Here is a 26,753-nt window from a genome sequence, read left to right as displayed (position 1 = left end):
CCTGGCCCATGGCTATCTCAATGTGATTTAAAGGAACTTTCAGGCCTCCGACTTATTTGGCTCAAGTGGGATAGAAATACCCAAAAAATATCTTTATTGAGAAATGCTGTTGTGCTTTTCATATGCTTTCAATTTCATCATTGAATGCTAAATTTATGATAGCCTTTTTTTTTTTTGAGTCAGGGTCTTGCTCTGTCCCCCAGGCTGGAGTACAGTGGTGTGATTTTGGCTCACTACAACCTCCACCTCCAGAGTTCAAGCAATTCTGCCTCAGCCTCCTGAGTAGCTGGGATTATAGGCATGTACCATCACACCCAGCTAATTTTTATATTTTTAGTATAGACAGGGTTTCACCGTGTTGGCCAGGCTGGTCTCTAACTCCTGACCTCAAGAGATCAGCCTGCCTTGGCCTCCCAAAGTGCTGGGATGACAGGCATAAGCCACTGCACCTGGTGACTACTGCCTTTATCATATAATAATGACCGAATTAGCATTTAGCAGCAGTGTCAAACTCGTTGAATATTTAATTGAAGATAATGAGATCGAAATGGCATTTCTTGGTGTAGTCAGGAACCCCTTCACAATAACTCAGAAGATCCCCAGGACAGGTCTATGATTGGGCTCAAAACAATAACTCTCCTACAAGGGCTGATGATGGCTTTATTCAGATTTCTCTGCACTGTAGTGGCAGCCCCAATGAAGTCCAGCAACAGTTCTAGAATGTTCCTAGCCTATTAGGCTACTTACATGATACTAAAGTGAGAGGTATAAGTGGTACTTCAGGCCAGTCACGGCCTTACCAGGGCAGCTCCAAATAGACCACAGAACTCAGGGATAAGCAACTTATGGAATTTGCTTCCCCACTTTGGGAGTCCAAGGTGGGAAGATCACTTGAGGTCAGGAGCTCGAGACCAGCCTGGCCAACATGGTGAAACCCCATCTCTACTAAAAATACAAAAATTAGCTGGGCGTGATGGCGCATGCCTGTAGTCCCAGCTACTTGGGAGGCTGAGGCAGGAGAATCGCTTGAACCCGGGAGATGGAAGATGCAGGGAGTCTAGAGTGTGCCACTGCTCTCCAGCCTGGGTGGCAGAGTAAGACTCCATCCCCCGCCCAAAAAAAAAGCTTGTCTTACCTCATGCTCTCCATGCCCCTAGCACCATCCCCGAACCAACCTTGACATCTGAGAAATGAAGCTAATCTCAAAACAGATGATCATTAAGGCTGCAGAGTATGCAAAAGCAGGTAAAAGATTAGGGAAGTCAAGTGCGGGCAGCATAGAGGCATCTTCAGTATAATGCACCCACATTTCAAAGCAGTGTATGATGCAGGGAAGATGTTTAGGAACGTAACAAAGCAGCAGGGCACAGTGGCTCATGCGGTCATCCTAGCATTTCAGGAGCCTGAGGTGGGCAGATCACCTGAGGTCAGGAGTTCAGGACCATCCTGGCCAACTGGTATAATCCTGTCTCTACTAAAAATACAAAAATTAGCCAGGCATGGTGGTAGTGGGCACCTGTGAGCCCAGCTACTGGGGAGGCTGAGGCAGGAGAACCGCTTGAATCCAGGAGGTGGAGGTTCCAGTGAGCTGAGATCGTACCACTGCATTCCAGCCTGAGTGACAAGAGTGAGACTATCTCAAAAAAAAAGAGAGAGAGAGAGAGAGAATAGCAAAGACCAGGGAAATGCAGATGACAAGCTTTGTCCCAGAACCTGCTGAAATGACTATGACTCAAGGACACGAATCTGCAGGGCCCGTGATAACATTTACCAAGACGTTGAGCTCTGAGCTGTTCAAGAGCGCCACCAGCCTGGGCAGGACCCCCGTGTCAACCACTTGGCCGATGCGCTTGCTGCAGCTGTCAGTGAGGTAGGACAGCGCCCAGCAGGCGTCGGAGAGAACCTCGGTGTCATGGTGCTGTAGGAGGTGGAGGAGGGCCGGCAGTATCTGCTTCACCGCAGCGTCACAAGGGTACGGGTTCTTGTTTCGGCACAGGTTCGACAAGGTCCACGTGATATTCCGCAGGAATGTGATCTGTAACAAGGAGACTGCCTCCAGCATCCGGTGTAAAGGAGAGAAAATGCAAACAGCTGTGTTCTTACCATTTCCAATCAGTATCATGGATCAGCATGAACCAGAACTTTTTAACATTTTCATTTATTTATTTATTTATTGGGACAGTCTTGCTCTGTCACTCAGGCTGGAGTGCGGAGGCACAATCTTGGCTCACTGCAACCTCTGCCTCCCAGATTGAACCGATTCTCCTGCCTCAGCCTCCTGAGTAGCTGCAGTTACAGACTTCCATCATGCACGCCCAGCTCATTTTTAAAATTTTTAGTAAAAATGGGGTTTTGCCATACTGCCCAGGCTGGTCTCAAACTCCTGGCCTCAAGTGATCTGCCGGCCTCAGCCTCGGCCTCCCAAAGCGCTGGGATTACAGGCTGTGTGCCCGGCTAAATCAGAGCATTAAGCTTCAACTAGAAATGTGTTCTAGGCAGTGATGTATATTACGGACAGGATGAGCTTTATATTTCACATTCCAACATTAGGTGGAGCCTTCCTTGTGTCTTTCAAACTGTTCTTTCCCAAGCAAGAGTTACTTGGTCTTTCCACTGGTCTAGACCACCACCTGCGTGTCATCTCCATATTTCTGGTCTTCCGTTTGAGGATAAGTCTTCCTACTCTGCCTCTGAATCCCATCCATTTTGGCCTTTAATAATGATTAGTTTTAGGTTTTGTAGAGGAGGTCTTACTATGTTGCCCAGTCTGGACTTCAATTACTGGACTCAACTGGTCTGCCTACCTCAGCCTCCCAAAGTGCTGAGATCACAGGCGTGAGTCACCACACCTGGCCCTTATTTTTTGCCTTTACAGATTCTGCCCAGAATCACCTCTGACCCCAAGTCACTCCCACCAATTAAAAAAAAATTCTGGGACTGTCAGCCGCTCCCCCTTCCACCCCTCCTAGCCATCACCCAACTTCTTTCAGAGTCCATCCTCAAGGAGGCATCTATATTCACTACCTCCCAGATTCCCAATTGTTGGGGTTTTTTTTTTTTTGAGACAGGGTCTCACTCTGTTGCCCAGGCTGCAGTACAGTGGCACGATCATAGCTCACTATAGCCTCCACCTCCCAGACCCAAGTGATCCTACCTTGGCCTCCTGGGTAGCTACAGCTTGAGGCATCCTTTTTTGTAGAGACAATGTCTTGCTATGTTGCCCAGGCTGGTCTCCAACTCTGGGTTCAAGGAATCCTCCCACCTCGGCCTCCCAAAGTACTGGGATTACAGGCATGAGTGCCTGGCCTCCAGCTGTTCTTCAGGCCATTCTAGTCATGTTTCTGCCTCTAATTCTTTGGGGTTAGGAATGGGAATCAGCTCCTTCCAAGTCAGCAACTGTTTCTTGGTCCTAAAGGGACTGTCTCTCTCAGCTGTGGTGAGTAGTCAGCCCTTCCCCTTTTGAAAAAGATCTTCTTGGCAACTGTGACACCACGCCTGGTTTTCTACGGCCAAATGAGCTGTTGCTACTCGGTCTTTCTGACAGGCTCTGCCCGACTTTAGAACCTTAGAGCCCGCAGGACTGGGTCCCAGGCCCTCCTCACACTCAAGGTCAGGGGTTGGCAAGCTCTTTCTATAAAGGGCCAGATCGTAAACATTTTCAGCCTGTGGCCTCTGTGGTAACAGCTCAACTCTATCCTTGCAGCTCAGACAGTATGTAAATAAACGAGCGTGGCTGTGTGCCAGTAAAACTTTTTTCTTGAGACAGGGTCTCACTCCCAGGCTAGAGTACAGTAATGCAATCATAGCTCACTGCAGCCTCCATCTCAAGCAATCCTCCCACCTTGCCTTCCCAAGTATCTGGGACTACAGACAAGTGCCACCATGCCCAGCTTGATAAAACTTTGTTTACAAAGCAAGCAGCTGGTCAGGACAGGTTTGTGACCCCTAGCCCCAGTTGACCTTGCCCAACTGGGTGATACATACATATAGGTCACCCAGGGGGACACATCTCTCAACCCAACTCTGCTGTAATGTGTCTCTAACTTGCTTCAACCCAACCCCTGCAATGAAAGGTCCGATTTCTTTTTTTCCTGCACTTTCTCCTTTCTCCAGGAAGACAGTCATCTGAACAACCTAACCTGAAACCTAGGGGCATCCTGGCTTCTTCCTGTCTCCCCTTCATGTCTATGATAGCGACATCCCAGACCCACCTGCTTCATCATCTCCCTCTGCTATATAATTCTACTTCAGGCAGCCAGACGGGTGTTTCTGGAAGATCAGACCACTTTATTCCCTTACCTCAAAATCCTCCAAAGCCTCCCCATTGCCAGCAAGAGGGTGTCTAAGCCCTTTCCCTGCTTGACATTGTAAGTGTTCTCTAGTTGGAACCCACCTCGGGTCATGGCTAGTCTTTTATTTTGTTCAACCATGTCAGATTTTCTTTCCAGCTTGAGGTGTTTGTTTTGTTTTGTTTTTTGACAGAGTCTCACTCTGTTGCCAGGATGGAGTGCAGGGGCGCAGTCTTGGCTCACCACAACTTCCGCCTCCTAGGTTCAAGCAATTCTCCTGCCTCAGCCTCTGAGTAGCTGGGATTACAGGGCGCACTTACACGCCCGGCTAAGTTTTGTATTTTTAGTAGAGACCGGGTTTCACCATATTGGTCAGGCTGGTCTCGAACTCCTGACCTCAGGTGATCCACCTGCTTCAGCCTCCCAAAATATTGGGAATACAGGCATGAGCCACCGCGCCCAGCCAAAGGTTTTGAACATAGTCCCCTGGCTTCTTTTTGTTTGAGGCCAACCTAGAACCCTGTTCCTAAACCAGAAGTCCTCTTCAACCAACAACCACAATCAACCAAACTTGACTCTCAGCCTCAAAAGAAGATCCTGTTCCCCATGAACAGAACTGATGAGACATTAACCCATTTATGCCAGAAGTTGCAACATTTTTGTGGTGAAAAATCAGACCTTGGTGATGACCTTGAGCAGGTTATAAATAACTCCCACAAGCTTAGCGTTCCAATAATGGAACACCAGGCATAAATATTAAACTGTGATCCTAGAATGGAAATCTCAGCCATCTATTTTGCAAGATGGTAAGCTTGTGGACTTCTTCCAGTGCCTCAAAGAGAAGGATCAGTGCTACTGGTCCCTAAAGACAGAACGGAATCAATCTTTACCTAAAATGATACTCAGTCCTAAGCTAATAACTTGCTACTATTGTTGTTGTTTTTTTTTTTTAGAGACAGAGTCTCAATCTGTCACCCAGGCTGGAGTACAGTGGTGTGATATTGGCTCACCGCAGCCTCCATCTCCTGGATTCAGCCTGAGCCTCCTCCTGCCTCAGCCTCCTGAGTAGCTGGGACTACAGGTGTACACCATCACGCTTGGCTAATTTTTTTTTATTTTTAGAAGCAGGGTCTCACCTATGTTGCCCAGGCTGGTTTTGAACTCTTGGTGTCAAGTGATCCTTCTGTCTTAGTCCAGCAAGCACTGGAATCACGACATGAGTTGCCGTGCCTAGCCCTGAGCCTTGTTTTCAAGTCCCTAAGAGACCAGACAGCACCCACATGATCTAGCATTGATTTGGAAGTACTTCCCAATTTCCCAACATTAGAATTTGTTACCTAGCTAGGTTATCTCGCATTTAGACACTCGCTTGGCCTGGTACTGTGGCTCACGTCCATAATCCCAGAACTTTGAGAGGCTGAGGTAGGAGAATTGCTTAAGGCCAGGAGTCCAAGACCAGCCTGGGCAGAATAGTGACACCCATCTCTTAAAATTATTTTTAAATTTTAATTCAAAAAAATAAAGAGAAAGAAAAAGATACTCACTGGTAGGGTATGTGAAATCAAAGCCAGCAGATGTGGGATAGCATTGCTCGAGATGATCTTGTCTCTGAACTCTGGGCCGTCACCTACAAATAGATCAGAATGTGACATTCAGGGAGAGAACAAAGACAATCCTCAAGCGGGTGACCTGTTTTTTAAGTCTGTGCAAAGGGCAAGAGAAAAAAACTCATTCCTGGGTTTGGCAAGTAGGTAGTATAGCCACGTACTCAGTTCTGGGTGTCTGGCGTGGCTGGTGGGTGGACAGTCCCGGTGTAACAAGCAGGCATCCCTCGTCAGCAATGTTAGAAGCAGAGGCTATCGACATAGCAGAGCCAGCCAACTCAGCCAAGGTGGGCTGGTGGCATGTCACAGCATGGTTCTTAGGAAGACGAATGCTGGTGCAGACCAAGTTGTCTTCCCAGAAGACCCTGGCACAGGGCAATCACTTCCAATGCAACTCAGAGCAGTCTGGGGATCCGTAGGTGCTGATGACCAGCTACCTTAGCTAGGATAAGCATTTTGGACCCATAAGTCTATTTGTATTTGTTAACCACAAGGCAAGGTGTCACATCATACCCTCCAGTCTTGCCTACTTTACTGCACACCAAGAAAAATGAAAGACAGCTTCTCCAGTAGGTACTTTCCTTCTGCAAGCTGTTTTTTTTTTTTCAAGACAGGATCTTACCCTGTTGCCCAGGCTGGAGTGCAGTGGTACGATCATAGCTCACTGCAGTCTCGACCGCCAGGACTCAATCAATCCTCCCACCTCTGCCTCCTGAGTCCCTGGGACTATAGGCATGCATCACTATGCCTAGTGAATATTTTTATTTTTTGTAGAGACGAGATCTCATTACATTGCCCAGGCTGGTGTCAAACGCCTGGGCTCAAGCAATCCTCCCACCTCTGCCTCCTATAGTGCGGAGATGAAAGGCATAAGCCACTATGCTAAGCCTCCGCAAACATTTTTGTGTTGTTTTGTTTTAGCAGTTATTTTACATTCTGTTTGCTAATTCCAATATGTGAAATCCTTGGAGGTCTAATCGTACCATTTCTGCTGACTCAGTCCTGGTGGGTTGTTGCTTCTCTGAACTTGAAAATGCTAATAGTTGGCTGATCTTAATTTGTCAAAATCCTAAGGGACTCAACTCAGTTTTCCTTAAAAAGTTACTGGATTGATGCCAACCAGGAATCTGAGGGCTTCCAACACTACAGCACTAACTCACTAGGCCCCGAAGGAAACATGGCATTGAGCGTGTTTCAAAAAAAAAGAGTCTTCAGATTGCATTTGCAGGGAATGCTTTTTAGCCCAAACCAAGGAGTTTCATTTTTGTTTTTGTTTTTGGCATGCTCCCTTAGCGACTTCCACTGAAGGCAGAGTCCTTCTAGGGTCCCAAGTTATGTCAGGGTCTGTCATAAACTCCCACACCGCATGAGCCAAAGACTTGTTCTTGAAGCCACTAAGCCCTGAGGCTGTAGGACCCTGGTATTGACAGATAGCTCTAATTAGTCCATGGCTTCAGTACACACTGTATCATCCTGTTTCAGCTTCAATATTTGGCCTCTAAACTTGGATTCGAAGGGGGTTTTCTTGAGACAGAGTCTCCCTCTGCTGCCCACACTGGAGTGCAGCGGTACAATCTACTCCTCCCGGGTTCAAGCAATTCTCCTGTCTCAGCCTCCCAAGTAGCTGGGACTACAGGGCACACGCCACCACACCCAGCTAATTTTTGTATTTTTAGTAGAGATGAGGTTTCGCCATGTTGGTCAGGCTGATCTCAAACTCCTAACCTCAAAGTGATCCATCCACCTCGGCCTCCCCATGTGCAGGAATTACAGCTGTGAGCCACCGTGCCTGGCCTGGCTCTGAGCTATGAAATAGCTCATTGTACTCTTGACAGCACTTCTAGGTATTTACGTGGCAATGGGTTCTGGGACATTGAGTGTACCCCACCAACCAAAGGCCCCCCCTTTTCTTAGCCCGCTAAAGGGAGAGTCTCACCAGCTATGTTACCAAGAGCCCACACTGCCTGTTCACACACAGCCAGGTTGGGGGAAGACAGGAGCGCGATCAAGGGCTGGATGGCTCCCCCTTCTACCACAGCTCGAGTCTGCTCCGAAGTCCCCGCAGCAATGTTGGTGAGGGCCCAGGCGGCCTCAAACTGCAAGCAGGGGTAAAGTGATGACTTCAGGAACTCCACCATCCTGGGAATGAGGCCTGCGTCGACAACCAATTTCAGAGGGGGGTTGTTTTCCTGCGATAGCATTTTCCTATGCATTGAAAGAGAGGTTGGGGAGGGGAAGGTCATGTGAGGGAGGTTTTAAGGACTTTTTTTAGGCCAGGTGCTGTGGCTCACACCTGTAATCCTACCACTTTGAGAGGCCGCAGCGGGCAGATCATTTGAGGTCAGGAGTTCAAGACCAGCCTAGCCCACATGGTGAAACCCCCATCTGCATAAAAAAAATACAAAAATTAGCTGGGCATGGTGGTACATGCCTATAATCCCAGTCTCTTGGGAGGCTGAGGCATGAGAATCACTTGAACTCAGTAGGCAGAAGTTGCAGTGAGCCAAGATCGTTCCACTACACTCCAACCTGGGTGACAGACTGAGACTCTATCTCAAAAAAGAAAAAAAAAACCCAAAAACCTCCTTTTATACATGTTCTTGGCATCCCTAACTATCAGATGAGGCACATAACGAGGTCTGGGCTATTTTACATACTAGTGTTCAGACAATAGCATTTTGCAGTGATCAAGCAACACTGGCCCCTTTAAGGTATTATCCACAAGCTGAAATTTCTGTAGACGCCAATGTAAATTCAGCAATTCATTTCTGACAACACATCGAATCCTTTAAATCGCCCTCAAGGACAGTGTAGAACTGCAATCTCGTTTCACTTGTAGATGGGCCAGCCTTTTGTGTGTGTTTTACAGGCATATTGCCAATGCCAAGAAACCAAATAGGCCACTGGACCTCATGGCTAACTATGAACCTGCTAACAGCAGAAGTCTGTTTGGAGAGATACCTGGCTGTCTGGGTGGCCTGGAAACACAGGGCTGGATCTGAGCTATTCACACCTTGGATTATTTCACCCAGAGTGAGGCTGACCTGCAAGGAGAGAAACATTGAGGTCAGATTCTCTGCCAAAAGGAGCTGTCAACATCACCTCATCTAGCCATCACCCAGCTGATTAAAACAGGCTGGCTTGAACAGGACGTCCCATCTTGCATGCTGTTCTCTATTGGGGGAGGCAAGAACATTTGGTGATCCACAGTTCTCACAGATCTGGGTGACACTTCCCATGCTTAGGGGAGAAGTCATTCCTATCATTACTGGGATCCCAAGAACATTTTTATCCCATGCAGTAAGAACTTGCTACTGGATACGAAACACGGCAGACTAAGGACGTCCAAAAAATTCCCTCCTCCATAGAAGCAATAAGAAAACTGACCAAAATAGAATCAACTTTTCAGCACTGTAGAAATTGACCAAAGGCTTGCAGTCAGTTGTTTTATTCAAGCCAGGAAGTGCTCATCCAGGAAAGACAGCTGAATCTCAGTAAGAATCATGAGAGTGGCTGGGCCTGGTGGCTCACACCTGTAATTCCAGCATTTTGGGAGGCCAAGGCAGGCAGATCATGAGGTCAGGAGATTCAGACCATCCTGGCCAACCCTGAAACCCTGTGTCTATGAAAAACACAGAAATCAGTTGGGCATGGTGAAATGCTCTTATAGTCCCAGCTACTCATGAGGCTGGGGCAGAATAGCTGGAACTCGGGAGGCAGAGGTTGTAGTGATCCGAGATCGTGCCACTGCACTCCAGCCCACCAGAGTGAGACTCTGTCTCAGAAAAAAAAAAAAAGAATCACGAGAGCTCTGTGGCACTTTGCCCTATTCCTGTCCACCCTCAGCTCCATGGTAGCCTTGAAAACCAATAGTCCACAATCATTGTGAAAAACCAATGGCTACCACAGCCACCAGAAGAGGCAAAATGAGTAGGTGCTCCTTTGAAGCTCCATTCCCAGAAAATTATTATTTGATCTTCCTGGTCATTCCCTGAAAGACCCCACTTACAGACCATGCTGACTCAGAGCTTACTCAGTGTGAAAAGGCCTTTCCCTAAGAATGTTCATTGATAACAGAGTAAGTTGTTTAACTTCACAGCTACCTGAGAGGTTGAATAACAGTTGGGATAAACAACAAGCTAACACAAAAACTTGAAAGGAATATCTGAGGAATTAGATGTTCCTTGGGGCTTTGAAAGTTCTGACATATTCCTAAGAATCTAGGAGGTCACGTGCACATACAGGGCTATGCACATGCTAAAAACAATAACAACAAAAACTAAGACCCTCAGCTGTCACCTCTCGCTGACCTTAAGGCTCTATGCAAACAGAAAGTGAAGGCTTACAGCAGAATTGTTAACTGCCTGGCTGGGTGATAAAGGCATGCCCCCAACACACAGCTTCTTGGTAAAAATTGAGTGTTCTTTTCCTTGTGGTTCAAAGTGCTAAAATAAATCTCTGATTAGTTGACATTAAGCAAACTGAGCCGAGACTTCAGTAGCCACACATCACAAAAAATACAGATTTTAGATAATTAGTTCAGAAATTACTAAACAAGCACAGCCAGCAACAACAACAAACCCTGGGGCAATGGAAAGTCTGATTTCTAGAGTTGTCACACTATTTTAAATGACTAGTTTTCAACAATTATGAGACAAGCAAAGAACGTGTGACACACACATATACATATATATGTGGGAAAAAAGCAATCAATAGAAATGGTTCCTGAGGAGACCAGATGTTCAACTAGAAAAAGATTTTAAATATAGTAAAAGAACTAAAGTAAACCACGACCAAAGGACTAAAGTACAAGAAAGATGTCTCACCAAAGAGCGAATATCAATGAACAGATATAAGCTATGAGAAGGATCCAGATACAAATTCTGGAATTGGAGAATAACAAAAAATTCACTCAAAGGGCTTAACAGCAGATTTAAGCAGATAGAATACAGCAGCAATGAAGCTGAAGATAGGTTAAGTGAAATTATCCAGTCTGAGGAAGATAACACACGGAAGAAACTGAAGATAAAATCTGACAGATTTTTAGAGATCTGTGGGACACCCTCAAGGATACCAACAGATGCACAATAGGGAGGAGAGGAGGGAAAAAGACAGAAAGTATATTTAAAGAAATAATGGCCAAAGAAATTCCCAAATCCAACAGAATAATTAGTCTACACATCTGAAAAGCTCAATGAACTCCAAATAGAATAAATCCCAAGATCCAGACAAATTATAATCTAACTGTTGAAAGCCAAAACTATAGAATCAAAAACATTGAAACTGGCAAGAGAGAAGCAACTCATGTACAAAGCCTCAGTAAGATTAACAGCTGATCTCTTATCAGAAAACGTCAAGGCCAAAAAGCTGAGGTGCGGTGAGCCAAGAACACACCATCACACTCCAGCCTGGGGAACAAGAGCAAAACTCCATCTCAAAACAGAAAAAAAAAAAAGAAGAATCTTTACCAATTTCACAAAATAAATCTCTCACCCATTCTTTGAGGCTACTGTTACTTTGATACCAAACTAAGGACACTACAAGAAAAGTACACACCAATATACCATATAACTACAGATGCAAAAATTCAACAATAGGAGGAAACCAAATGCACAAATGTATGAAACATATGATCAACATATTGGTCATCATGATGAATTAGGATTTAATCCAAGAATTCAGGAGTGGTTTAACATGTGAAAAAATCAACCTAGTACCCTGTATTAGTAAGGGAGAAAACCCACATGATCATCTCAATGCTGAAAAAGCATTTGACAAAATTCAACATATTTTCATAATTAAAAAAACGCTCAACAAACTGATATAAAAGGTAACATCTTCATTCTGATAAGGCATCTACAAAAAACTCAGAGGTAACCTCATACTTAATGGTGAAAGTCTAAAGGTTTCCCCCAAGATCAGGAATAAGACAAGGATGTGCTCTTTTCACTTTTATCCAATATGGTATTGGAAGTTCTAGATGCATTAATTAGGCAACAAATAAAGTGAACCCAGATTGGAAAGGAAGAAATAAAACTATTTGCAAGTGACATAATCTTTTTTTTCCCCCAAGACAGAGTCTTGCTCTATCGCCCAGGCTGGAGTGCAGTAGCGTGATATCAGCTCATTGCAACTTCCACCTCCTGAGTTCAAGTGATTCTCCTGCCTCAGCCTCCCAAGTAGCTGGGATTACAGGCACGTGCCACCATGCCCAGCTAATTATTGTATTTTTAGTAGAGATGGGATTTCACCACGTTGGCCAGGCTGGTCTCAAACTCTTGACCTCGTGATCTGCCCACCTCAGCCTCCCAAAGTGCCGAATCCTGGGATTACAGGTGTGGGCTACCATGCCTGGTTGACATAATCTTATATATAGAAAATTCTAAGGAATTTACACAAAAAGCCTAGAGCTAATAAATTCAGCTAGGTTGCAGAATTGATACACAAAAATTAATTGTATTTTTATACACTAGCAGTGATCAAAAATCAAAAAGCAATTTAATTTACAATAACATAAAAACAATAAAATGCTTAGTAATAAATTTATCAAAAGAAATGTGAGTTTTATAATGCAACTGTAAAAAATTAATAATAAAGAGAACTGAAATAAATGAAAAGGTATCCCACGTTCATGGACGGGAAGACTTCATATTAAAATGGCAATACTCCACCTTATAGGTTCAATGACTCCACTCTATAAGTTTAATGCAATCTCCATCAAAAGCTGAGCTGCCTTTATGGAATAAATTGACAAGCTGATTTTTAAATTCATATAGAAATACAAAGGATCCAGAATAGCCAAAATTATATTGAAAAAAAGGACAAAGCTGGAAGACTCACACTTCTCAATTTCAAACCTTACCACAAAACTACAGTAATCAAATATTTGATGGCATAAAGATAAACATATAGACCAATGGAAGAGAACTGACAGTCCACAGATGAACTCTTATATTCATGGTCAATTGATTTTTTTGACAAAGGTACCAAGAAAATTCAATGGGTAGAAAATAGTCTCATCAAATAATTGTGCTCGTACAACTATGATCATATGCAAAAGCACAAAGTTGAACTTCTCCTCTATTTACAAAAATTAACTCCAAATGGCTCAAAGGCCTAAAAGCAAGAGCTAAAATTATAAACTCTTAGAAAGAAACATAAGCATAAATCTTTGTGACCTTAGATTAGGCAATGGATTCTTGAATATGACACCTAAAACACAGCCAAGAAAATAAGCTAGACTTCTTCAAAATTAAAAACTGTTATGCTTCATAGGATACTATCAAAAAGTGAAAAGACAACCCACAGAGCAGTAGAATATATTTGCAAGTCATATCTGCTAAGGTTTAATATCTAGAATATAAGGAATTCTTACAACTCAATAAAACCCAATTTATTTGACTTAAAAATAGACTCCCCCCCCCGCCCGCCGCCCCCGCCAAGATAGTCTTGCTCTGTCACCCAGGTTGGAGTGCAGTAGCATGACCTCAGTTCACTGCAACCTCTGCCTCCTGGGTTCAAGCAATTCCCCTTCTCAGTCTCCCAAGTAACTGGGGTTACAGGCACCCACCACCACACCTGGATAATTTTTGTATTTTTACTAGAGATGGGACTTCACCATGTTGGCCAGGCTAGTCTCAAACTCCTGACCTCAAGTGATCCACCCACCTTGGCCTCCCAAAGTGCTGGGATTATAGGTGTGTGAGTTGCTGTGCCCAGTCAGAATAGACATTTTTCCAAAGAAAATACACAAATAGTCATTAAGCACATGAAAAGCACATCCTAGTACTTTGGGAGGTCGAGGTGGGAGGATTACTTGAGGCCAGGAGTTCAAGACCAGACTGGGCAACATAGTGAGAACCCCATCTCCACCAAATAAATGTTTAAATTAGCTAGGTGTGGTGGTGTATGCCTGTAGTCCCCCCTACTTAGGAGGCTGAGGCAAGAGGATTGCTTGAGCCCAGGAGTTTGAGGCTGCAGTGAGCTATGATCATAACACTGCATTCCAGCCTGAGTGACACAGCAAGACTCTGTCTCAAAACATCAACCAAAAAAGGTAAAACATGAAAATCATAAAATCATAGTAACATAGTTTTTTTAACCCACTAGATAGCTATAATTATAAAAAATAAACAATTACAAGTATTGTTAGGAATGTCAAGATGTATGGTGGTGGAACCACTTTAGAAAATGGCTTGACATCATGTTTCCTATTGCTGCTGCAAAAGCTACCACAGACTTAGTCACTTAGAACACACAGACTTATTCCTGTGGTTCAGAAGGTCAGAAGTTCATAATAGATTTCACTGGGCTAAAATTAAGATATCAACAGGGCTAGTTCCCCCTGAAGGCTCTGAGAGGAGAATCTGTTTCCTTGCTCTTTTCAGCTTCTCATGTATTCCTTGACTTGTGGTCCCTCCCTCCATCTTCAAAGCACACCAGGCTAATATCTGCCCATCTCCCCCCATGCAGTGGTTTTTTTTTTTTTTTTGGAGACAGAGTCTTGCTCTGTCACCCAGGCTGGAGTGCAGTGGTGTGATCTTGGATCACTGCAACCTCTGCCTCCCAGGCTCCGGTGATTCTCTTGCCTCCACCTCCTGAGTGGCTGAGATTACAGGCACACACCACCACATCCAGCTAATTTTTGTGTTTTTGGTAGAGATGGGGTTTCACCATGTTGGCCAGGCTGGACTTGAACTCCTAACCTTAAGTGATCCTCCCACCTTGGCCTCCCAACGTGCTGGGATTACAGGTGTGCACCACCACACCCGGCTAATTTTTTTATTTTTAGTAGAGATGAGGTTTCACCATGTTGGCCAGGCTGGTCTCGAGCACCTGATCTCAAGTGATCCTCCTGCCTGAGCCTCCCAAAGTGCTGGGATTACAGACATGAGCCACCATCCCTCACATCTGCTTTTATCATCACATTGCTCTTCTTATAAGACCCATTGAATGCCAGTCCTACCCATATAATACAGAATCACCTCTCTATCTCAAAGTTCTCAACTTGATCACATCTGCAGGGTCCCTTTCGTCATAGAGTAACATTCACAGGTTTGGGGATTAAAAGATGCAGACACTTGGGGTGCCATAATACAGTCTACCACAAAGAGTGAAACAGACTCAGCACATAACCTAGTTATTCTCAGTGGAACTGAAGACATCCATCCACATAAAAACTTGTACACAGATGTTAATGACAGCACTCATCATAATAACGAAAAAGTAGAAACAACTCAAATGTCCCCCAACTAATAAATGGATAAACAGGCCAGGCACGGTGGTTCATGCCTGTAATCCCAGCACTTTGGGACGCCAAGGTGGGCGGACTGCTTGAGGTCACGAGTTCAAGACCAACCTGGCCAACATGGTGAAATCCCCTATCTACTAAAATACAAAAATTAGCCAGGCTTGGTGGCATGGGCCTCTAATCCCAGTTACTCGGGAGGCTGAGGCAGGGCAATCGCTTGATCCCAGGAGGCGAAAGTTGCAGTGAGCCGAGATTGCGCCACTACATTCCAGCCTGGGCGACAGAGTGAGACTTATATTTATTTATCTTATAAACAAATAGATACACAAACTGTGGTCTACCCATACAACTGAATGTCATTCTGTCCAAAAGGAAGGAAGTACTGATACAGGCTACAACATGAACTCTGAAAACATGAAAGCTAAACACAAAAGCTTGCATGTCGTATGACTGCATTTACAGGGAATGTAGAGAAGAGGTTACTCAAGAGACAGAAAGTAGACTAGTGCTTGCAGGGACTGTAGTGGGTGAGGAATGGGGAGTGACTACTGAATGAGTGTGGAGTTTCTATTCGAGGTGATGAATAGGTTCTGGAATTATCTAGTGGTGATGGTTGCACAACTTGGTGACTATATTCGAAACCACTGATCAGGTACTTCAAGAGTGAATTTTGAAGTATGAGTTATACCTACATTTCTTTGAATTAAAAAAAAAAAAAAAAAACGCTAATATAGAACCAAAAGGTAAGCAACTTTTTTCTCTTTTTTTGAGATGAAGTCTCGCTCTGTCACCCAGGCTGGAGAGTAGTGGCATGATCTCGGCTCACTGCAACCTCTGCCCCCCAGGTTCAAGCGATACTCCTGCCTCAGCCTCCCGAATAGCTGGGATTACAGACACACCCCACCACGCCTGGCTAGTTTTTGTATTTTTAGTAGAGACTGGGTTTCACCATGTTGGCGAGGCTGATCTCAAACTGCTGACCTCAGGTGATCCACCCACCTCAGCCTCCCCAAGTGTTGGGATTACAGGTGTGAGCCACTGCATCTGGCCTTATTTTCCCTTTTGTTTCATACCTTTCTTGGATGGGGGATTCCAGGGACTGCTCCAAACGAATGAAGCTAACTAGAGAACTAGTTCAGATTCCTATGGTAATTCAGAGAATGACTACCCATTTCAATGATGAATGGGAAGGCACCACTGGACCCATGTGGTAAAAATGAAAGCGGACTCTGTCCTCTAAGAGCCCTAAGCCTAGCAGGGTAAAAAGGGTACATGTGGGTAATTAAGGTAGGACACAGACAGTAGTGTACCCCAAAAGACATACAGAGGCAACATTATTGAGGTGCTAAGAAGGAAAACTTCTGGTCAAGGCATTCGGGATTCACAGAAACCAAACTAACCTTGAAGTCAACCCAACTAACCTTGAATCTGCATTTAATGAAGTTGGGGTAAATGGAGAAGGGAAGATTTAACCCAGGGACTAGATGCCTCCACTGAGAAATAACCTTCACCCACCCTCATTTCCTCAGTTTTCAGGCTTACAGGTAGCAAGTGAATTTTCAATGAGAAATAATCACCTTTTTGGCCAGGCGCAGTGACTCACGCCTGTAATCCCAGTACTTTGGGAGGCTGAGGCGGGCAGATCACTTGAGTCAGGGGTTTGAGACCATCCTGGGCCACAGGGCAAATCCCTGTCTCTATAAAAAACACAAAAATTCATCAGGCATGGTGGTGAGTGCCTGTAGTCCCAGGTATTCTGGAAGCTGAGCCAGGAGGCTCATTTAAACCCAGGGAGGTTAGGGCTGCGATGAGCTCTGATTGTGCCACTGTGCTCCAGCCTGGGTGAGAGAGAGAGACCCTGTCTCAAAAATTAAAAATTAAAGAGATAAAAATGTAAGCTGGGCATGGTAGCTCACGCCTTTAATCCCAGCACTTTGGGAGGCCAAGGTGGGCAGATCACTTGAGATAGGGAGTTAGAGACCAGCCTGACCAACATGGAGAAACCCCGCTCTACTAAAAATACAAAATTAGCTGGGTGTGGTGATGCATGTCTGCAATCTCAGCTACTCAAGAGGCTAAGGCAGTCACTTGAACCCGGGAGGCAGAGGTTGCAGTGAGCCAAGATCACACCATTGCACTCCAGCCTGGGAAACAAGAATGAAACTCTGTCTCAAAAAAGAAGAAAAAAGTAAAATAAAAAAAGAAATAGCACCCTTTCCATCCCCAACTAGGACCTAGATTCCACAGCTCACAAACACAGGAGTAATGGCCATTTTCCTTTTGACAAAGGCAGTTTAGTTGAAACTATAATCTCTTCACTCTTTTCTTTAAAAGCCCCAAATGAGAGTTTGCAAATTCTGAATCTATTAAACATTTTCCTGCCAGAGACACTAAGAACATATTTTGCACAAGACTGCTCTAAACACTATGTACTGACCGTCACCCCTTTGGCTGTTTTTTCAGAAGGGGTATCAGGGCAGAAGCTGGTGATATTCCTTCTCTTTAATGTCTGTTCATCCTTCTTGGCCTTTCGGAGCTTCAGGCTGACTGCCATCCTCTGCTGTCGCCTCAGCTAGTGAGGAAAAGAAATTGGAGCATTTAGAACCAGGAGTGGGGATGTCACCACATTTAGTCTGTCAAACACGTTTCAAAGTATCCAGTCTCATTTTTACAAATCCAACAGGCTGAAAGAGTTCAGATCACAGTTAATAAATCATCTCAGCTGTTTATATCCTCTTCTGCTTTCTCTTCTATCATGTCTAGAAAATAATTCGATCTTCCTTCCAAAATAAAGCAAGACCATGTACAACCTTGACAGGTCAGGATTCTCAGCTGTAAAAACACCTCAGCAAAGCATCCTATTTCCCTTCACAAGTCTGAACGCATCTTCACCAATGCTGATCGGTTCCTGAAGAGTATGGCTGCTTCTTGAATGTGCCCAGGCCTTTTCAGTGGTGGCTTAATAGGTGGTGCCATCGATAATTAGGGGACTGTCCATGTCCTAGATGCCCTGATCATTTCCACTACTTTTTTGAGATGGAGTTTCACTCTGTCACCCAGGCTAGAGTGCAGTGATGTGATCTTGGCTCACTGCAACCTCTGCCTCTGGGGTTCAAACCATTCTTGTGTCTCAGCCTCAAATAGCTGGGATCACAGGCATGCATCACCATACCTGCTAATTTTTGTATTTTTAGCAGAGACAGTGTTTCACCATGTTGGCCAGGGTGGTCTCAAATTCCTGTGCTCGTGATCCACCCACCTCAGCCTCCGAAAGTGCTGGGATTACAGGCTTAGCAACTGCATGTAACCCATTTCCACTATTAATAAAACCTGTCTATAAGCCATTAGGGCCTTCATCCCCGAGACTTTGTACTGAGGGTGATTAAAATTAAAACAAGGCTGGGCATGGCAACTCATGCCTGTAATCCCAGCACTTTGGGAGGTCAAGGCAGGAGGATCACTTAAGGCCAGGTATTCCAGACCAGCCTGGACAACATAGCAAAACCCTATCTCTACCAAAAAAAAAAAAAAAAAAAAAATTAGCTGGATGTGGTGGCATGCACATGTAGTCCCAGCTACTTGGGAGGCTAAGGTGGGAGGATCCCTTGAGCCAGAGAGGTCTAGGCTGCTTTGAGCTGTGATTGTACCACTGCACTCCAGGCTGAGCAATAGACTTTGACCCTGCCTCTAAAACACACACACACACACACACACACACACACACACACACACACACGGCACTCCAGCCTGAGCAATAGACTTTGACCTTGCCTCTAAAACACACACACACACATACACACTGCATTCCAGCCTGAGCAATAGACTGAGACCCTGCCTCTAAAACACACACATACACACACACACACACACACACACACACACACACAGACACTCTTTCTCCTTTTGTCAGTTAATGACTCAAACTTTATAGTGTTGAGAATCCTGAGGAAAATGACCTAACCTTTCTAGATAGCTGAGTTTAGGCTGAAGTCTTTTAAGGAGTAATTATAAAGAAGTCACAATGAGATACTTCTGGTTCCTTAAGCTATTTAATTCGTGTTTGAAAGAGGGTCATCAGCCACACATGATGGCTCAGACCTGCAATCTCAGCACTTCGTGAGGCTGAGGCAGGAGGACAACTTGAGCTCAGGAGTTCAAGATCAGTCTGGCCAACAGGTGAGACCCTGTGTCTACAAAAAATTAGCTGGGCACGATGCTACTTGGGAGGCTAAGAGCCTGGGAGGCAGAGGCTGCAGTGAACTATGATCATGCCACTGCACTCCAGCCTGGATGACAGAGTGAGACCATGATCAAATAATAGCAATAATAATAAAAGGAAAAAATGTTAAAGGGTCATGGTGGCATTATATGGCAAGGCAGGAACACCTGTGGGTATCATCGAGTCCATCATACTCTTGCCCCATCGCTAGGCAGGACTTCCCTGTGAAAAGTTTTGTATGTTTCTCTTCTCTTTGGCAGGCCCTCCCTGTTGCTGTCCATGTGGAGGACTCAATTCCTTTGTTCCCACTGGTTTCCTTTAATCTGCAGTGGTCCTAGAAGCCAGACAGCTTCATTGTTGGAACAGGTTACTGTAAGAGGGATTTGGTTCCTGACGGTGGCCTGACCAGGCTGCTGTCACCCTGTGCTTCCCTCATCCCTAATCAGGCTTTCAGATTCCCAAAGCGGAGCTAACCTTCTATGATGCCAGTCAAGATGCAGAGATGGAGCCAGATGTGTTGGCTCATGCCTGTAATCCCAGCACTTTGGGAAGACAAGGAGGGTGGATCCCTTGAGGCCAGGAGTTTGAGACCAGCCTAGACAACATGGCAAAACCCTGCCTTCACTAAAAATACAAAAATTAGCTGGGCATAGTGGTGCACACCTGTAATCCCAGCTACTTGGAAGGCAGAGGCATGAGAATTGCTTGAACTTGGGAGGCAGAAGTTGGACTGAGCCAGGATTACAACACTGCACTCCAGCCTGGGGTGCAGAGCAAGTCTTCAACTATAAAAAAAAAAAAAAAAAAAAAAAAAAGATACAGAGATACAGAGCTAGCAACAGAAAACTATGCAACCAAAGCAGCTGAATCAGAGTTAGAATCATAAACAGCACAGATTCCCCAGCCCCAGCCCTTGGGCTCAGCCTGGCAGCAAGAACAGCTCATCATTGACATGAGCAGCTGTAAATACCTGTATACTGGCCCCTGGGAGATAAATAGCAGCCCGTGTTTTTCGGTTTTTTTTTTTTCTTTTTTTTTTTGAGATGGAATCTCGCACCGTTGCCCAGGCTGGAGGGCAGTGGCATGATCTCAGCTCACTGCAACTTTTGCCTCCCAGATTCAAGTGATCCTCCTGCCTCAGCCTCCCAAGTGGCTGGGATTGCAGGCCCCCACCACACGCCCAGCTAATTTTTTATGTATTTAATAGAGACAGGGTTTCACCATGTTGGCCAGGCTTGTCTTGAACTCCTGACCTCAGGTGATCTGCCCGCCTCAGCCTCCCAAAGTGCTGAGATTACAGGCATGAGCCACTGCGCACAGCCCAGCCTGGTTTTTTGTTTGGTTTTGTTTTAGAGACAGGCTCTGGCTCTGTCACCCAGGCTAGAGTGCAGTGGTGTAATCGCAGTTCACGGCAGCCTTGAACTCCTGGGCTCGAGCAATCCTCCCACCTCAGCCTCCTGAGTAACAGACTATAGGCACATGCCACTACATCTAGCTGATTTTTGTAGAGTTGGAGGTCTTGTTATGTTGCCTAGGCTGGTCTCGAACCCCTGTCCTCAAGCGGTCCTCCCATCTCAGCCTCCCAAAGTGCTGCAAACACAGGCATGAGCCACCATGCCTAGCCAAGCAGCCCTGTTTTATGGATGAAGAACCTGGGATTCTGAAATAAAATCATTGCAAGATCCCATGGGAACTTTGATTCCACAGTTGTCTGGCTCCCAAGTCCATGTGTTTTTGTCTTTCCCACCTTTAATTTTTTATGATGAAAATAGCAAACATACAGAAAAGTTGAAAGGATAATTCAAGGAAACACTCAGGCATCTATCTAAAAAATCTTTTGCTATATTGGCCTTATCAACCCATCTCTCCACCACCACCCACCACCACCCCCGCCCTTTTTTTTTTTTTTTTTTTTGAGATAGAGTCTTGCTCTGTCACCAGGCCTAAGTGCAGTGGTGAGATCTCAGCTCACTGCAACCTCTGCCTCCTGAGTTCAAGTGATTCTCCTGCCTCAGCCTCTCAAGTAGCTGGGACTACATGTGTGCACCACCAAGCCCAGCTAATTCTTGTATTTTTAGTAGAGATGGGGTTTCACCATGTTGGCCAGGATGGTCTTGATCTCTTGACCTCATGATCGGCCCACCTCAGCCTCCCAAAGTGCTGAGAATACAGCCATCAGCGGCCGTGCCTGCCCCCGCCGCCTTTTGTTTTTTTTTTTTTTAAGATGGAGTTTTGCTCTTGTTGCCTAGGCTGAAATGCAGTGGCACGATCTTGGCTCACTGCAACTTTCACTTCCAAGGTTCAAGCTGGGATTCTCCTGCCTCACTCTCCCAAGTAGCTAGCATTATAGGCACGTGCCACCACACCTGGCTAATTTTGTATTTTTAGTTGAGATGGTCTTTCACCGTGTTTGGTCAGGCTGGTCTCGAACTCCTGACCTCAAGCGATCCACCTGCCTTGGCTTCCCAAAGTGCTGGGATTGCAAGTGTGAGCAACTGCGCCTGGCCTCTCCATCCTATTTTTTATGCAGATCGCACTGGTCCTTGAAAGAAGCAGGTGGGTGCTTTATACTCACAGATGCATCTTTGCCTCGGTACTTAAATTTTCTCAGCCTCTCTTCTGGAGCATCTAAGCTCGGCATATTGGTGGGTAGTAGTAAGTCACCTGCAGGTTGGGCAAGAACAAAGAGATTTTCAGTGCCCATTGTGTAGGTTATTACATCAGTCTCATCAGGCTCTAACCCTTCAAGTGCTCCCAGTGGAGCAGAGGACAGACCCAGTAAGTCAGCACTTTATTTTTTGAGACCAGAGAAGCTGAGTGCGAGTTAGAATCCACATATACAGCACAGACTCCCCATCCCCAGCCCTTGGGCTCAGCCTGGAAGCAAGAACAAGAGTCTAGACTTCTCAGTTCCAAGTCCTATGTCTGCAAGGTGTGCTTGTTGGCAACTGGGCCTCACTCTGTCACCTGGGCTGGAGTGCAATGGCACAATCATGGCTCACTGCAACCTCGACGTCCTGGACTCAAGTGATCCACCCATTTCAGCCTCTTGAGTAGCTGGGACTACAGGTTTACAAATAAACCACACCTGGCTTATTTGTGTGTGTGTGTGTCTGTGTGTGTGTGCATGTATCTGTGTGTCTGTGTGTGTGTGTGTGCATGTCTGTGTGTCTGTGTGTTTATATATATGTATACATATATATGTGTATATATATATGTACACACACACACATATATATATACATACAGTAAGTTGGCTTTTTACCATGTTGCTCAGGCTGGTCTTGAACTCCTGAGCTCAAGTGATCCTCCCATCTCAGCCTCCCAAAACGCTGGGATTACAGGCACGAGCCACCACACCACACTTGAAGACAGCTCCTATAAGCATTGCCACACCAGCTCAGTAAGCTGTGAGCACCGTGAGAGCACCAAGACGACCAGCCCTGGGCATTAACAGTAAGGAAACCTTTTAAAGGTGCTTTGGCTTCAACTAGGTCCTCAACGAGACAGGTAGGCTGGTTGTCATATACAGAAGCCTTTCATGCGAGGTGCAATGGCTCACACTATAATCCCAGCACCTTCTGGGGCTGAGGCAGATTAATCACTTGAGGTCAGGAGTTTCAGACCAGCCTGACCAACATGGCGAAACCCCGTCTCTACTAAAGATACAACAATTAGCCAGGCATGGTGGTGGATGCCTACAACTCCAGCTACTTGGGAGGCTGAGGCAGGAGAATCACTTGAACCCAGGAGGTGGAGACTGCAGTGAGCTGAGATTGCATCACTGTACTCCAAAAAGAAAAAAAAAAAAAAAAAAGAAGCCACCTTTCACAGGGTGTGTCTGAGGAGTTATGAATCAGGCATATATACGGGATGGTGAGGAGCGCCCCCCACCCAAAGGCTGCAACAGGAAAATCCTACACTCAATGCACCAGCACATGGGGTCAGGATAGTCTCAAGCACAAGTCACTGAGAATCCTTCAGTAGACTGCTTCCACCCCAATCCAGACCACCATCACCTCTCACCCACACTACTATCATTACCTTCTAGCTGGTCTCCCTGCTTCTCCCATTGCCTTATTCCAATCTGTGCTTTGCACAGACTCCACATGATTGTGGATCACCTGAAGTCAGGAGTTCAAGACCAACCTGGCCAACATGGCGAAACCCTGTCTCTACTAAAAATACAAAAAGTAGCTAGGTATGACGGCAGGCACCTATAGTCCCAGCTACTCTGGAGGCTGAGGCAGGAGAATCACTTGAACCCAGGAGGCAGAGGTTGCAGTGAGCCAAGATCACACCACTGTACTCCAGCCTGGGCAACAGAGTGAGACTCCATCTCAAAAAAAAAAAAAAATCTGATTAGCTAGGCACAGTGGCTCATGCCTGTAATCCCCATAACTTGAGAGGTTAAGGTGAAGAATTGCTTAAGGCCAGATGTTTGAGACAAATGTGGGAAACAAAGTGAGACCCTGTCTCTACAAAAAATATAAAAATTAGTTTGGCATGTTGGCACGTACCTGTAGTCCCAGCTACTTGGGAGGCTGAGGTGGGAGGATCGCTTGAGCCCATCAAGTCAAGGCTGCAGTGAGCCATGATTGCACCACTATACTCCTGCCTGGGTGACAAAGCAAGACCCTGTCAAAAATAAAAGAAAATGTTCTCTCTGGCCAGGTGCAGTAGCTCACGCCTGTAATCCCAGCACTGGGAGGCCAAGGTGGACACATTGCTTGAGCCCAGGAGTTGGAGGCTGCAGTGAGCCATGATTGTACCACTGCACTCCAGCCTGGACAGCAGAGCAAGACCCTGTCTCCAAAACAAATTTGAAAAATAATAAGGCCGGGTGCAGTGGCTCATGCCTATAAGATGTAATCCCAGCACTTTGGGAGGCCAAGGTGGACAGATTGCCTAAGCTCAGGAGTTTGAGACCAGCCTGGGCCACACAGTGAAACCCCATCTCTACACAAATACAAAAATTAGGGTGTGGTGGTGTGGGCCTGTAGTCTCAGATACTTGGGAGGCTGAGGCAGGAGAATTGCTTGAACCTGGGAGGTGGAACTTGCAGTGAGCTGAGATTGTGCCACTTCACTCCAGCCTGGGCAACAGAGCGAGACTGTCTCAAAAAACAAAAAAGAAAGAATCTGATCTAACTCTCCTGCTTCAAAAAAAAAACCTCTCTTCTGGCTACACATTGAGTTTAGAAGAAAATTCACACTTTGTACGGTGGCCTCCCCCCCTTTCATTTCCAACAACTCTTTCTTGATCATTGCGTTCTAGACCCCTTGACTTCATTATCAAGCCTTTCAGGCTCATCGGATTTGGGCCTTTAAAGGAGCTGCTCCGCCCACGATCTCTGCACACTTGGCTCTTCTTCATTCAGCCTCTGCTTAAACATCTCTGAAAGTCCTTCCAAAGTATCTTCCCAGTCTTTTATTTTCTCCTCAGCTTTAACCACTGCCTGATATTTTCTTGGTTGTCCATCTTCCCTCCCCCCATGACAAGACCATGTTTGTCTTAGGCAGGGATTTCTGACCTCTTTCACAACACATGACAAAGTAAGTACTCAAATATTTGTCAAGGGAGGGTGGTGTGTGATAAGGGACGGGGGAGTTGACCTTCAATTAGAGGTGGTTATTCAAATCAAACCAAGTGTGAGCTTTTCTTTTCTTAATTAGAGAGAGTTTGCCTTTGTGTTTTTGTTTTGTTTTTGAGACAGGGTCTTGCTCTATTGCCCAGGCTAGAGTGAAATAAATAGTGCGATCATGGCTCACTGCAGCCTCAACCTCTTGAGCTCAAGTGATCCTCCTGCCTCAGCCTCTCGAGTAGCTAGGACTACAGGCTCAAGCCAGCAGGGCTGGCTAATTTGCATTTTTTGTAGAGATGGGATCTCACATGTTGCCCAGGCCGGTTTCAAACTCCTGGGCTCAAGCAATCTCCCACTCAACCTCCCAGGCATGATCCACCACACCTGGCCCCAAGTTTGAATGTTCACAAGGCAGCTGGGAATATTTCTCATAGGTATGCAATGAATATTCATCTGTTTATGAGCATACAAGATGGTCCAGGCTACATTATAGAAAAGAGAAAACTGGATAAAGAGGTCAACTGACTAGTCTTCAGTGACTAGTAGCCGGGAATAATTTTGGTAGAAAAGACTAATTCTGACATATCAATTTGAAAGGGACAGTGTAGACAATTTGGAGATTTTCATCAGGGAATTTAGAGCCAGCCAGGTGCAGTGGCTAATCCCAGCACTTTGGGAGGCCAAGGCAGGTGGATCACCTGAGGTCAGGAGTTTGAGACCAACCTGGCCAACATGGTGAAACCCTGTCTCTACTAAAAATATAAAGATTAGCCAGGTGTGGTGGCAGGCGCCTGTAATTCAAGCTACTTGGGAAGCTGAGGCAGGAGAATCACTTGAACCTGTGAGGCGGAGGTTGCACTGAGCTGAGATCAAGCCATTGCACTCAAGCCTGGGCAACAGAGTAAGACTCCTTCTCAGGGGAAAAAAAAAAAAAGAATTTAGAGCCAAGACTGATGTTGTAAGCAGAGAGACAAGCTCTATGTGAGATCAGAACAAGGATTGAATCTTGGGGATGCTCATATTAGGACCCGAGAGAATGCAGAATTATCAAAAAAACAGGAGGAAGAAGGGGATTGGAGACAGAACTACAGAGTTACTGCCAGAGGTACTGCCAGTGACAGCAGCCACTGCGCCAGGGACAAGTCCCTAAACCGAAGCTCCAGCCACCCACAGCAAGACAGGAGCTGCAGGAGAGCACGTCAGCTGAGCCTCAGAGCAGAGGAAACCAAGAGCCCACACCGTCTCTCTGGGTTTCAGATCCTCATTGCTCTGCCTGCTTTTAAAGCATTAGCTTCCTCCTGAGCCTGGGCAAGAATAGTCTATACCTCGTCTGCAAATCTAATCATGGGAAATGCAAATTAGTTCCTGGAATTGACCAATCTCTCCCACTCTCCTATCTCAAAGCCAGAAAGGTGCAGAGTGACAACTGGTTTAAACATTCGCGAAGCTCTCAATCATGGTGAGTCACGCTGACCTCTTCCCCTGCCACTGTGGACAAAGGGCCTTCGGTGAATCCAGAGTCCTTCAGTTGCTGTCCAAGGAGCCCTCACAGAAGTTGGCTTAAGACAATTTCAGGCTTTAGATTCCTTCAATACAACTTCAAGCTCAAGGTAGCTTTACTCCTAGCAACATATCGCAACTCAGCACATCTGGGAAGGGCAGAGAACTGCATTGTAAGACAGCCTCAGCACTGGAGCTCAGGCTAGAAAGCACTGGTATCCGACATGTTCATCTGTGGGTTTTTTTTTTTTTTTTTGGAGATAGAGTTTCATTCTCGTTGCCTAGGCGGAGTACAGTGGTGCAGTCT

The 26,753-nt window shown here is 45.6% G+C and overlaps 1 protein-coding gene across 1 annotated transcript in view; it reads right to left on the bottom strand.

The window, feature by feature from the left end:
- Positions 1-26,548, bottom strand: part of KPNA7 (karyopherin subunit alpha 7) — a 38,660-nt gene extending 12,112 nt beyond the window's left edge. Inside the window, exons 1-8 of the mRNA XM_078357349.1 lie at positions 26,421-26,548; positions 23,883-24,000; positions 21,938-22,026; positions 17,581-17,715; positions 8,855-8,937; positions 7,830-8,098; positions 5,834-5,916; positions 1,772-2,035 (exon numbers count right to left, since the gene is read on the bottom strand). Of these exons, the coding sequence (XP_078213475.1) occupies positions 1,772-2,035; positions 5,834-5,916; positions 7,830-8,098; positions 8,855-8,937; positions 17,581-17,715; positions 21,938-22,026; positions 23,883-23,958 (999 nt within the window). The 5' untranslated portion in view covers positions 23,959-24,000; positions 26,421-26,548. The remainder of the gene's footprint in view (positions 1-1,771; positions 2,036-5,833; positions 5,917-7,829; positions 8,099-8,854; positions 8,938-17,580; positions 17,716-21,937; positions 22,027-23,882; positions 24,001-26,420) is intronic.
- Between the last annotated feature and the right edge of the window lie 205 nt (positions 26,549-26,753).

The sequence above is a fragment of the Callithrix jacchus genome, chromosome 2, assembly GCF_049354715.1.
Source record: "Callithrix jacchus isolate 240 chromosome 2, calJac240_pri, whole genome shotgun sequence".
NCBI lineage: Eukaryota > Metazoa > Chordata > Mammalia > Primates > Cebidae > Callithrix > Callithrix jacchus.
Note: the sequence above shows the minus strand (reverse complement) of the source record. Positions and strands in the feature narration are given on the sequence as shown.